The sequence below is a fragment of the Tachypleus tridentatus genome, chromosome 9, assembly GCF_004210375.1.
Source record: "Tachypleus tridentatus isolate NWPU-2018 chromosome 9, ASM421037v1, whole genome shotgun sequence".
Taxonomy (NCBI): domain Eukaryota; kingdom Metazoa; phylum Arthropoda; class Merostomata; order Xiphosura; family Limulidae; genus Tachypleus; species Tachypleus tridentatus.
The window spans coordinates 74,613,617-74,628,283 of NC_134833.1; the positions used below are offsets into that span (position 1 = coordinate 74,613,617).

At 27.7% G+C, this 14,667-nt stretch overlaps 1 protein-coding gene across 8 annotated transcripts in view; it reads left to right on the forward strand.

Moving 5' to 3' along the window:
• Nucleotides 1-14,078, forward strand: part of LOC143225509 (protein kinase C-binding protein NELL1-like) — a 114,360-nt gene extending 100,282 nt beyond the window's left edge. For 6 of the 8 annotated variants that reach the window (XM_076455089.1, XM_076455084.1, XM_076455088.1 and 3 more), the window contains 8 exons: nucleotides 254-376; nucleotides 679-774; nucleotides 1,782-1,922; nucleotides 3,190-3,300; nucleotides 4,068-4,321; nucleotides 5,683-5,937; nucleotides 7,403-7,423; nucleotides 10,122-14,078. In XM_076455089.1, the coding sequence (XP_076311204.1) occupies nucleotides 254-376; nucleotides 679-774; nucleotides 1,782-1,922; nucleotides 3,190-3,300; nucleotides 4,068-4,321; nucleotides 5,683-5,937; nucleotides 7,403-7,423; nucleotides 10,122-10,658 (1,538 nt within the window). In that variant the 3' untranslated portion in view covers nucleotides 10,659-14,078. Of the gene's footprint in view, nucleotides 1-253; nucleotides 377-678; nucleotides 775-1,781; nucleotides 1,923-3,189; nucleotides 3,301-4,067; nucleotides 4,322-5,682; nucleotides 5,938-7,402; nucleotides 7,453-10,121 lie in introns of all 8 variants that reach the window. The other 2 variants (XM_076455087.1, XM_076455085.1) reach the window with 2 other exon arrangements.
• Nucleotides 14,079-14,667: the final 589 nt, after the last annotated feature.

A 14,667-nucleotide genomic window follows, 5' to 3' on the forward strand; every position in this document is an offset into this window, starting at 1 on the left:
ATATTTCTAAGTCATTTTTAGACAAAATGAAATACTGAAATACATTTGTTATTTCAGTTTTCAAATGATGTTACAATAAGAAGTTGAAGAGCTTTGGATGAAAATATCCAAAACTTATTACCAGGAAGATGTGGTAGTATGGAGGATATATGTTTTCATTTCATTTTTCATCAAGTAACTCACTATTTGTAATTTAACTGATATTTTAAATATATTGTTTGGTAACTATATCATTTTTGTCTTTATTTTGTAGAAATAAATGAATGTGTTACTGGTGAGCATGACTGTGATGTAAATGCTATATGTAACAACAATGAAGGAAGCTACACGTGTCAGTGTAAAGAAGGTTATGTTGGAAATGGATATTTATGTCAATGTAAGTTTATAAATTCAAGCCTCAGTATCCAGTTAGAAAACAATTTATAATTGTTGTCAAGCAGTTTGCTATTATAAGTAGCACTTCAGTCATTATGTCTGTCATATCTCAGTTAGCCTGAGAGATCTGTGGTACTGGGTGAAAGGCCTCATTGACAATGCATGTGGTTGACATGTTATTATAGACTCATAAAGGAAGAATTTAAATTGTTCAGAAATACTTTAAAATTTTAATCATCACTTATTTGATTTACATTCATAACATTTTAAAAGTTTGAAAATCCTTTTTATTCATTTTTTTAGCTGTGTGCAATCAGACTTGTTTAAATGGTGGTCAGTGTGTGGCTCCAGGTATTTGTTCTTGCCGTCAGGGTTACACTGGACCAAGTTGTGAACTAGGTGAGTTTTAAGTATGGAAAAAAAAATCCATAAAGTAGTATGTCACTGTGATAGTACAATACCTAAAACAACTTTTATGGTTTAATTTGTGTATTTGGTTTTTTCTGTAAATATTTGTTCAATAAACAGACAATAAAACCAGCTTCTCTACGTAATATACATAATGATAAGCACATATTTTTTTTCTTTTGTATATGTACTTGTATTTATTGCAAAGGAATTCTAAGAGGTTTTGGTCATATATAAGGATTGCTAGTCAATTAATTGCATGTAGAGAAATACTTACTAGTAGTTCAACTTAACCCTTTTACTACTGGCTCATTATAATGTAAGAGGATTGATAGTGAATTAATTGCATGCAGGCAGAGAAATGCTTACTAATAGCTCAACTTAACCCTTTTACTACTGGCTCATTATAATATACTAGGATTGATAGTGAATTAATTGCATGCAGAGAAATGCTTACTAGTAGTTCAATTTAATACTTTCACTACTAACTCATTATAATATACAAGGATTGATAGTGAATTGATTTTATGAAAAGAAATGTTTACTAGTAGCACAACTTAAAGTAGTGTGTACAACTATTGACTTTGTTCAACTCTCCCCTGGCTTGAAGGACTAATGTAGATAAAGGTTTGAGTTTAATTAACCTATGATATATTTTGCATGTAAAAAATGGTGTTTTAGCATGTGATATCTGTGAGTGTTTTTGATAACAGTTGATAGTAAAAGGGGAAAAAAAATGCAGTTGTATGTGCCACTTGGAGCAATACTTGAACTACTGTTTTTTTTGCAATGGAAAGATTTTATGTGGAGCTAAGGATGTAGCAATTAAATTAAAATAACTTAATAGAAGGTAGCCAGTAAGCTTCAACTTTATAGAACCAAACTGAATCTATTTTGTTTTTATAAGCTGTGATGCTCAAATAAACAGCCTGTTTAAATAAACTGTTAATTTTTAAACAGATTAATTTCTAACTACTTTCAGTTTATCATTTTACTAGATATTGATGAGTGTAAGTTGGGAATCCATGAGTGTCACCCAAACTCAGAATGTGTCAATATGCCTGGGTGGTATTATTGTCATTGCCGTCCAGGTTATGAGAGTCACTTTGATAATAACTATCATGGTGTCATGTGTCAAGGTAAGTTGATAAAAAAAATTGTTTTTCACTCATCATGTTCTTCAGTGACTTAGCAACAAATGAATGTATGTAAAACACTCATACCTATCATGAGTCAGCTGTTAGTGTTAATAAAAATGGAAGCTGTCCTTGTATTCCTGAATGAGTTAGCAATTATATTTTGTATGCACTAATATATGAAAAAATTATTAATCTAAGTTATATATGTTCATCTACATGTATAAAATAAACATTAATGTACATTGAAACTAATAGCCAATAAAAGTATTTGAGTAGAGTGTAATATAAGAACAACAAAGATTTGAAATAATAACTGGTGAAAACTGCTAAAACAACAAACTTGTGTAAGCTCACATAATATTGGTAAATAGCATGATTCTAAATGATTTAATAAATGCAGGAAATATAACTTGTTTAATAATACAAATAGACTTGTTCTAAAAAAAATGTAGAGATGATTATCTCTTCACTATTTAACTTCAGAAATTTAGTTGTTATAATAAAGGATATTTTGAAATTAACTATCAGTTATTGAGTGTATGTGTGTGTCTAGTTTGTAACTTTAAAGTGTACTTTTTAATAGGTATCCTATGAATGTCATGTTTCTGATTTTTATGTTATAAAAATGTCCTTTGATATGCTGTTGTTGTATTTGTTATTTCTGGATTGTTAATAATGAAAATATTTCTGAAAGCATAGTAGTTTAAAAATATAAATCTCCCTAGTCTTAACTTGTCTCTATTCTTGAAAACCTATTGCTATTTGATAAACTAATTGTACTTATTTTTTAATTATGGTAAAATTCATTATCTTCTAATCTCTTATTTAGGTAATTGTATTGCTTGTTTGAGTAGAACATTAGACTGATTTAAACTTGGAATAATTTAAATTCATATGATGATAAACAGTTAAGCTTATTTGAACAATAATCAGGTGTAATAAATATATTTGCTATAAAATTACTATTTTTATACTACAAAGTAGAACTAAATTATGTTAGTGTAAAATGCATCAATATAAACATAAATGAGAAATACAAAAACAGTTAACAAATTTTGAGTTAATAGTTGAACTAACAACAAGTGACTATACTTTAAAAAAAAATTAAAATTTAATTCTATGAAATAGTCTTATGGCTCTTGTGTATGTTTTGGACATATTATTATAGTTCAAATTTTAAATAACATTTTTTTCTTTTCAATATTAACCTTGCATATTTTGAAGGAAGAAAGTATTTTAACTGGAGTAACTTTTGGTTGTTCCACAGACATTAATGAATGTATGGAAAACACTCATACCTGTCATGGATCAGCTGTTTGTATTAACAAAAATGGAAGCTATATCTGTGAATGCCAGGAAAACTCAACTTGCTCATTAAGTTAGTTTTCTTCCATCTTTTTCTTGAACTTGTATATATATATATATAATATAAAACCTGGAGGTGTTTGTCTAAAGTGAAATTTTTAAATGGTGTGTTAGTATTTTTAATGAAAAGTTTTTTAGTTGCAAACCTGTCCATCTTCTGTTGGATATATTTGATATTAGTTTCTATTTTTGTCATTGGTTATTTTTAATGTATAATAATGATAATATTTTGGTTCCAATTGAAGAGTTGATTATATTGAATCTGTGTTTAACCAATTCTAAATATTAACTGTTTAAAAGTATTATTCTAAAACTATATTTTACATATATATTGAATTCTTAAAATGTTCAAAATTTATAGTTATTTTTGCAAAAATATAATTATCAGAAAATTATTTTTCACTTTATAGAAGTAATAGAATTCATCATATATTAAACTAAGTTGGTGAAATTGTAGTACTAGTGTGATTAACCTTGTGTTAGTATTTCTCTTTTATTCAAATCTGTTAAAAAGTTTAAGAATAGATATAACAATTCAAAGATATGAGGTAATAGCATCATAGGCTCCAGTGGAGGTTTATTATTACAACTTTTATAAATAGCAAAAACAGGTGGAAATAAAACACAAATTATGCATTTCATTAAAGAGAAAGGTATTTTTGTAAAATTGAAAAAAATTAAATATAAATATATGTTTGATGCTATTTTTAATTAAAGTAAATAGGGTCGATTAGTATTTAATAAAGCTTGAATCCAGTTAAATACTGACTTTTGTTATAGGTTGCTTATATTATGGATCTGAGAAACTGGATGGTGAAACCTGGTTAGTTGCAGATTCAACTTGCACAGAGTGCGTATGTAAGGGTGGTGTTGTTACTTGCAAGAAACAAGAGTGTGACTGTAGCAGACCAGACATTGATCTTGATTGTTGTCCTAATTGTGACTTCTCATCCTATTGTCACCACCAAGAAGTACCAAGAATATTCTGCAATGGTGAACGTTGGGTTTATCAGTGTGAAGTTTGTGAATGCTTAGTAAGTTCAATTCCTCTGTTCAGCATTGATTTGTTACCTATTTTTTCTATGATCATTTCTCTTGAAATTTCTATAATTTACACAAGCAGTGGTTGGAAACTTGCCTGTTATTCTAAGTATTAATTTAATCAATGTATTATATCCAAGCCTGTAAATTTGATTTTGGGACTTTTTACCAAATGTAACAAAGTTTCGTAAAGTTTTTTATTGAAACATTTGTTTTAAAAAATAAAACTAATTATAAGCAACACAAAATAATAATTTGATTTTTGTTAAAAAATCCATAAAGAAACCCTTTTAAGTAAATTTCGAAAATTGGTAACTTACTATAAATATTTTTGTGAATTATCTTACAGAGTGAATAGCCTTAAGAAAGATTAGCTCTCTCTGATATAAAGACACAACAATATCACATTAGCAATATATTATGTCAAAAAAAGTTTTAGTTCCTTTTCAAATGTTTCAAGCATCTTTAATGTATTTGGAGAATTATTTTTATAATATAAAGTAATACAAGGTGTAAGTAAAGTTAATGATGTAAGTAATGGTTTGATTAATCCTTAAGATAAATGAAGCTCATATTTTTATCCTAACTTATATCAATACTACATTCACTTATGTAAAAGGGGGTATGAGCTGGCTTTAAGATAGATATCTAGATGTAGTGATATCATAAAATATTGCCCACTACATGCACGCATGTACTTTAAGCATTATGTGCATTCTAAAAGTGACAGTGGATCCATTATTATGGATTGTGGATGTTATGTTGCTGTTGAATGGCTGTCTTCCCTCAGGTCATTAGTTTAAGATTAGGGATAGCAGTAGATAGTTTAAGTAGCCTCATCAAAAATATAAGATACAAATTTGTTGAAATGTAATTTTTCCATAATTTTAAAATAATTTTCCATGAAAGAAATATCAAATCTATTTTTATTATTCCAAACATTTATGTGAATTCACTTTACTGAAGATGGAAACTAGTAACAAATGTTGTGAAAGGGAAAATCTTACTGGAGTTGTATTTCTTCTGTCTCAGTAGTTAAAATATATTTTTAGAATGTTGATTAGTCCATAGAAATAATATGGTAGCATTGTGTTGTTATACAAGGTATTATTTAGAAAATAGAGGTGGCATGAAATAAACCCACCTACTCACACGCACAGACAGACAGAGAGAGAAAGAAAAAATGGGATAAAATTTGAATTGTCATTAATTATATTTTAAGGAAATTATCATCATCACACTTTCATAATTTATTATTCTCAATATGTGAAACCTATGATAACAGATGTTATTTTTAGTCACCAGATTTAAAAAGTATATTACTTGCTGAAAACTTGTCTAATTGTTGCTTTAGTTTGGGGAGATAGACTGTTGGGAACTTGAGTGTCCTCCAGTGACTTGTGACCACCCTGTTCGTCATGAAGGTGATTGTTGCCATCGTTGTGCAGATGACATCTGTAGCTCTCAGACATTCAGTAGAGATGAAGTCAGTGGAAATATCACTACAAATCTACACCATGATCATGGCTGCACTTACAGGGGACATTTATATCAGTCAGGAGAACAAATTCCTATTGGGCATGACCCATGCACAACTTGTAATTGCAAGGTAGGAGTTAAATACATCCTTTTAAGAAATCATACATTTTTATACAGAACTTTCAGTGTTATCAGACAGAATATCTTGATACCTTTATTTGTAGAATGATATTTTTATTTAAATGAGCATGTGTTTGTTTATTAATGCAAACAAATATTCTTTACTTAAAATATTTAAATACACTTAAGACTTTACTTTATTAAACACATAATATCCTGGAACTGAAATATACTTAACTTTTAATGCTTTTGTTTGTGATGTTTATTGCTATTAAAGTTTGTTGAAGTTTTTGTGTAACTGTTTGACAACCCTGTCTTTGAATATGTCTGTTTTTCTTTTACTACTAATAATACTAACAAGTGAAGTAATGCATGTATTTTGATATATTTTAGGCTATATTTGAGTGTTTCTGATTCATATTTTATTTATGAGATTCTAACAAGTTTGCACCAGTGGCCTGTCATCATGCTAACCTCTACTAATTAACCATTTTTCATCTCCCTCAACTTGTTTATTTTTCCTCTTTTTCAGGAAATGTTTATTTACATTTTTGTGATTGATTGAACATGATGCAGTTCTTTCTTAACTTGTAAAAAAAATATAAAAAAAAAACCAAATTATATAATGATTGGTTTGCAAATATGCAAAATAACATGGTGGTTATATCTTGATATTTACATGGTCAAATGGTGCAAGTTTGTGGAAGTCTCGAATGTGCAGTTGATGGGACACTGTCTGAAAAAATTCTTAAGTTTTAAAGTAATAGATTAACTTTTTCTATGTCAGGCTGTTTATTTAAATTAGCTAAAAAATTAGTTTATTTTGCTTTTTTTGATGATCATTTGTAATACATATTAATTAATATGCAAATAAGTTTTGACAAGTAATTGAAAATATGGGAAGGATTAGTTCATCCAAATTAACTTGTACTGATATTTTTTGAAACATGGAGAGTGCCCAAGTTATTTTGGGTAAATTATGTAAGAGATTAAAATGGCTAATTATTCACATGAATTTTTTTTAATATCTATAAATAGTTATCCAAGTGTGTTTCAAGTTTCTTTATAAATTAATCTGTATATAGTGTAAACTTGTGTTGAATATTCTCAGTGTTGGTTATTTTCAAACATCTGTTTTGTATCCTAATTTTAAAATACACATTTTATTAATTAGCCACTCTTTTGAAAAATAAAAAATACACTTCCCTAATAAAAGAAAAACAAAAGATCTTGAAATTGTCTTTGTTTACATTATCACAGCTGGTATCTTTTAAATTAGTAAAATTGTTTGACATTTAACAGTTAGGTTTACTATTTTATCAATAATTTTTGTTTTAAAACCTATATGATATGTACAAATGAAATATGTGTATTCCTATGTTATTATAAACTGTAAGTACTGTACACAACTGTATATATTTAAAATACTTTTGAGAGTATAAAAACTTATATTGTTCCTGGGCATCCAATTACAGGGGAAGAACGACCAACATTCGGTGAGCAATAAGGCTTATAGTTCACTTCGGTAAAACACAGTTATTTTTATTTTCTACTCTCACCTGAAACATTTCCTTATTTCTCACACTCTTATGTTTTCTCAGCACTGTTTTTATACCCTTGCTTTTCCTTTTTCTAAATACATACATTATGAAAAATACAATGACATCAAAATATTTTGTGGCTGTTAAAATGAAATGTAAAGTCAGTATCTAAATACATTGCATTGAAATTTATAAATTTTTCATTTCTGGTATTCTCAGAACCATTTCTTTTTTAGTAAATGTGGCTTCAGTTCAAATATTGTTCATTGTAAATATAGTAAATTCAAAAGTGTATCATAAACTTTCTGTACCTTTATTAACAGTCCAGTTGTTGTTATCACTCTTAAAATTTTGAGCCATTCATTGCTCTGTGGTGAACTGACTTTCATAAAGATTTTTAACTTATTTCAGTATAATGTTATTCATATATACAGGGAATTAATTGCAACTTATAAAAATGAATTATAAGTGGTATGTTACTGTAGATGTGGCATGTAACAGTATGAATAACATGTTTATTTTGTTCCTGAGAAAGTCTTTCTATTTTACATGCAATACTATCATAAATAGAGCTATGAAGAGTTGGAGAGTATCCATATAATATGATTGCTGAATGAAGAAAAGAAGAAGAATACAGTAATGTTTCTATGGAAACAACAACAAAAAATTGTACCACATAGTATATTGAGCAGTAGCAAGCTCCATAGTCTAATTTAATCCAAAGCAACACTGTTGCTTACAGAATTATGGTTATGTTACAGAACGTTACTGCTGATCTAAAAAAGCCATTTCAGTGAACATATTCATTTCTTGTTTTTTTAACCATTAACAAGAGAATGATCAAGGAATTAAAGTTTTTATAAGTCTAGTAAGAAAAATGCTCAAAAGCTTTCAATTACATTTTGAAAGCAGTGGATGCTTTATTAAGAGAACTGAAAATACTGAAGTCATGGGTATGTGGTTAAATGGAGTTAATGCTAATATCCACATATGATAGAGGATGTGTAAAAAGTTTGTCAAGAGGCATAGTCCAAAACTTAACCTTTTCCATCTTTCATAGAACTTGTTACAATAGATATTGTGTTGTTTAATTATGCATATTATGATTTGATATTAGATAAAGCAATACCAACAGCACTGGAAATAGTTTCAAGAACAATATGGGGCCTGGAACAATGTTTTTATAAAATGCAATTAATCATCAGTGTGTATGTATACATATGTATATATTCACTTTGTACCTACTAAGTTATTCCAAAATATGAACTTCTATTCTGCTATTAATGCTTTCTAATAACAAGCTGTTTAAATGTTAAAGTATTGCAATTATTTGGTTAAAATTTTCTTATGTATATGTTGCAATTGTAGTTGGTATTATTTTATTAATTACTGAAGTGAAAGTCATAAAATATTTAACTTGAATGAAAATCCCTCAACAGTTAACATCAAATAGAAAAAAACTTACATTTTTACATTCCATCTACATAAAACAGTTTATTCCTTGAAAAAATACTAAAATATCCTAATTAGTTACAACTATAAAATTTAATAATAATAAATCTCGTTTTAAAATAAATAACTAATTTAAGACTTTTAGTTTGAATCAGGTAATACTTTTGTCTAAATTTTATTTAATGAGTTGCGGTTTCTTTTTTTAAAAATATTTTACTTATGTAATGTGTAAAAATGAACATGAACATTTAATTTTACCAGTAAAAAGTAAGTAATTTTACAGTCTACTTGCATAAAATTATCATTCATTGACATCAAATATAAAAGAAAGAAACTTGTTTCAACAAAATTGAAGATAACAAAGAAAAGTGAAGAATTACATTGTATATGTGTGTGTGTTGTTCATATTTGAATAATATTTAAATACAGTTGTCAGTTACAAAAAATTAAAATGTTTTTTGTTTACTATTTTTACAATATAAATCTCAAAAATTAGAAATTTTAGAATATCTTCAATGCAAACATTCTTGTGATCTTATGTCTGTGTATGTTTGTATTTTCAGTACCAAATATTTGTTCAGCATTTGAACTTTTTCTGTGATTACTTTCATGTCATAATTTTTATCACTTATTTTGAAAGGCAAAGAACTGCAGCATGTCCTTTCTTCACCATGCTTGCTACTCTTTCCATTTCCTGCTTTGTTTTCTATACACTGTGAAAAGGCAATTATTGTTTAAAACATAGTATTGAACAATTTAAATATTAACAATTATTAGCTTTATAATTGCATTCTACTGTAACGTTTCTAATAAAAGAATTAATTTTCAATAACTGAAAGACATTGAAAAAGTGAAGCTATATTTTCTATTAATTATACGATAATTGAACTATCTCAATTAGAGAAAAAGTTATAAAATTTGAAAATATGTATTGTTATTCACAGAAATTAAAATCACATATAGAAAGTTTTTTATTTTTTTTGGAAAATTTAAAATTCAGGAACTATTATTGATGTATAATTTTTTTGCATAAAATACTTCATTCAATTAAGAAAAAACTGAACTAAATGTAAAAATAAAAATGCCACTTTTTTCCTTTCTAGAGTGTGATTTAATTTTCTTATATTATTCAATTTGTATGTAAGTTGTATTATTGTCTGGTATTTAATGATACTTAACAAGTGACTTAATTTTTGTTTAGGATGGACATCTCTGTTGCACATATACTCCTACTTGTCTTGCCAACACTGATAATCCTGGCATTTTACCCTCAATGGACAAGCAGATGCATATTAGTTCTGTTTTCTTTCACACCTCTGGTCAGCATCTTTTCAAAAAGGAAAAGGTGGAGATTGAAAATACCTCCTTATTTATTGAGGACATTATTTATACTAGTTCTCCTTTTTCAAAGCTACTCAAGGTGGCAAAAACAACAGATGCTTCTGACCAACAAATGGAAAACTATCACTTAATGATACCATTAAAGACCACCACTGAAGATAATATAAATGGCAGCCATGGAAACACTGATAACTTGAATTATGCCAAAGGTAACCAGGGCAATAAAAAAGAACCACAAGAATTAAGAGATCATCAAGGTAATTCAGAAGATCAGGATAGTGGGAAAATTTACCATGACCACAGTAAAGAATGGGTTTCCCTACTAAAAACTAAAACAAAAGGGAGTCCTTTGTTGACTACACCTCTATCGGAGTCTACTTCAGTGAACAATGAATGATTTTTTGTAAATTACATAAAGGAGATAGGACAGGAATATACTGGTGTGAGGGTCAGAATTGGTTCTTTCGCCTTCAGCTCATATGCAGTGTCTTTGTGGAAGTTTCATCTTCTACTTGCTCAGAAGTTCCAGTTTAGTTTCCAAGGATGGTTTGAAAAGAAAAGTGGTGAGATAGTAGTATTAATAGAGTTACCCCCATTGTATAGTTGAACTGCTGGTCATTATTGTTATAGTGTGTTGAAAGAGGATTTGTATTATTTTCTAATGTAGTCATGTTGAAATGTACAGAGTTTTATGTGCCATTCACATATTGTAACACATTAGGTTGTACAAATATTGTGGTTTATATTTAATTTATTAAAAGTTTGTTTTGGGGAGGTAATTTGACAGTGATGATTGAAAATAGGTAAGGTTTAATTTCGTTAAATTAGTTTATTATTGCCTCATTTGTATATATGTGACTCATTTGCCTAACTGGGCATTTTGTTATCCCTAATTTATTGCCTCAATTTATTTTTCTCTTAACTTAATTTCAAAATTATTCTATTTAAATTTGAAAAATAAAATATTCTGTACATTAATTGAATGAGCAGAGTTATCTTACAACAAATGTACAGTCTTAAGATAGGAAATTAGTAAGATAAATCATGTAATATTAATTGTGAAGATATATATATATATATATATATATATATATAAAGATGTATAATTATGTACCCACACATTGAACATGATTGCCAGAGAACATTTGCTCTAGAAATAAATCAAAAAACACTTGGTGGATTCAGATTGCTATAAATTCAATATATATTTTCTAAACAAACTTTCTTTTATTTGATCTTTAGACTCAGTATATTTTCTTACATAATTTAATTAATATATCTAGTCATTGTTTTAGTCATGTTACTCAATTGAATGTTAAAAAAAAATAACTTGAAGTTATTCCCATTGTCATACTGAGGTCATTAACGTTTTTGTTTAGTGCTTGAAAATTTATTATTCCTTGCAAAATTTCGTTAATATGAGATTACAAAGTGTTTGTGTAATACTATTAAGAAAATTAAATGGAAAAGTTTGAAACTACCTTTCATATTTTGTGAAAGTGTTTTTGTTTTTGACACTAATCCTTCTTTTCACAAGTATCCTAAAAATTCATAAGATTCTTTGCACTTGGTTAAATAAAAACAAGTTTATGAACGTGCCAAACCTAAATTCCTATATGAAAAAAAGTAATTTTTTCTTTACGAAATACATATGAAATAAACCTTGGATGTTATGTGTGTGTTTGTAGTAATGATTTATACATAATGTATATTTTCTTTGTCTTAAATTTGCTTTTGAGTACACCTAACAGGTAGTGTGCTCTTTAGTTTATCTTCTACTTTTTCAAAAGACAATATCTTCTACCATGGGGAAAAAAAATCAAAGGTGTTTTTGGCACAAATTAATCACCCATGTCCTTAAGCAGTCAAACTGTGTGATTTTAAGGCTTAATATTCTAATTGTATTAACAGCCAACATGGCACTTTGTTACAGTACTTGTATAATAAACAGCAGTGTTATGCTATTTTTGATTTACCATAACAACATCTTTATTTCTTCAAATTATTTTCTTGTTGCTTTTAATCACAAGGAATGACTCCATAACTTTTATGAACTACTGGAAGGATTATCAACATGCATAAAAGCCTACCTTGCAACTGTGCATCAGCCTGAAATACCATGTATATTTAGAGTCAGATATGCTATGTGTCACATTATTACATTGTAGTTGTTCCATATTAAATAGTTGACATAGAAATAAATGACTCTATTAGCTTTAATGGCAGAAAATGGGATAAAAATGTTTAGATTTTTGAAATGCAGTATGGCACTAGTAGAACATTTTCCAGTTTTTTAGTAGAGCTTTATCTTTCTTCTTATTGTTATCTTTGCAAAAATACTACTTTTCATCCCATTTTGACTTGTCATAGCTAACATGAGTTAACTAGTGAGTGAATCGTGACTTGCCTAGCTATGCAACATGTCTTCCTAATAATGCTTTGTTACTTGTGTGAAACCATGATTATCCTGGATTCATAGCTACATTTGGAAAATTTACTCATTACTTTAATTGTCTTAATGTTGTTCTAATAACTGTCAAACTAGTGTAAGAAATTTCTTTAATATTGATCTAGTCTTATTAGAAACACCACTGTTCTAGTAATAAATACTTGACTGGTGTTTTTATTTATTTATTTTTTAATTTTATAGCTTTTAATCATCATCTACAGGCTTTTCAAAAACGAAATATTTGTATCTTACATGTAAAAAGTATGTAGAAGATACCCAATGCTGTACATAATAGCAGATTATCTTAAACCTGAACAGTATTGTACATAATAGCAGATTAAGATGTTGATGACTACAATTAAAAAAAGAAAATGGAGAAAAATTTGAAAAATATTGTTTTCCAAATTTGGTGAGAAATATTTACCAATACTTAGACTTAAATGAAGGTGAATATAGTTTATTAAAACATCTTTAAAAATCTTAAATTTATGGTAAAATTATGAATCTGATGTATTTTATATAACCCAGTATTATTTAACCATTCTGGGAAATTTTTTAAGTTGCCAAAATATAGAAGCCACAACAGGCTTTCATTATATGGAAATATTAATCTATGAAATGAATTTGTTAACCATGATTTGAAAAAGTTCCATAAGTTTAAGTAATATTGAAAAATATTTCATAAATCAGTAGTTGGTATGTACACCTTTTTATGATGTTTATGTATTTTATCCTACAACATGTACAATTTTGAGAGTAAGATAATTCCAAATTATATTTTGCTATATAATGTATAACTATAATTTTCAAAATAACCATGCTTACATATTTGAAATTTTTAAGCACAGTTAACCAATAAATACTGTTATGAATGTCTACAGTCAAATACATTAGTATATAAATATGTGAATATATATTGCTGCTACAATTCAGCTAATAGCATTTCTAGTCTTATTACAATGTGACTATTTACCCTTATAGTATTTACAATGGTTGCACGAAAAAATTATTTGTTTTGTTATATTTAATAATGGACTGATATTTTGGCATTCTTTGAAACTTTTTTTTTGTAATGAAGAATGTACAATTGTAAGTTTATTAGTCACAAAATGTTACAGGAATAAAAAGGTAAATTCTATAGGTATTGTCCTGGTAAAAAACAGATTGTAGTCTGAGAGATTAATGGAGTGATTGTAAATATTTACAGAAGGTAGCTTGTACACCTGTATTTTGATATATAAATCCTTGCTGTTGTCTGAAAGGTTTGCACTTCCATTTTCTGTTGTATTGAACCAGATCTCGGTGTCGAATTAAAAGTCATTCTTGCACTACCATATTTGTATTAAAATGTTATTTTTATTACCTGAATGAATCAAAGCAAAAACGTGTGGAGTCCTTTTAATACAGTAAAGTTTTTGTAAGATCACTGTTTCTTACTTAACTTGTTGTAGTCATTCATAACAATGACAACTATGATTGTAATTTTATCTTACGTTTTTTTCCAGAAGTGTGGCTATAACTTGGGTTACATCGATGTAAAATAATTTCTTTTGGATACATTGTGACTTGCAAGTTTATAGAAATTTAATTTATCTAAATGTTCAACAATAAACTAGTGCTTTCGAAAAATTAGGATTTCTTTCATTAAAGATCCCTATTAAGAAAGTATTACAGAAATGGCTAACAGTAAGTATAATATGAATAAGCACATGAGATAAAATATTTCTGTCGTTAGCTTTAATAAAGAGTCGTACACATCTATAGCTAATGGTGACATATTAACATCAGACATGTTACACAATATGCGAGTTCTAATCGATGTATATACTAAGGAAAGATAATGGGGATTTAATAATTATTAAGGTAAAGGTTTCTAGTTCTATTTAACACCAACTTTTTTAAATTACACAGGTATGCGATAGTTTTATTGTCCTGAAATGTTTTCATATTCTACACT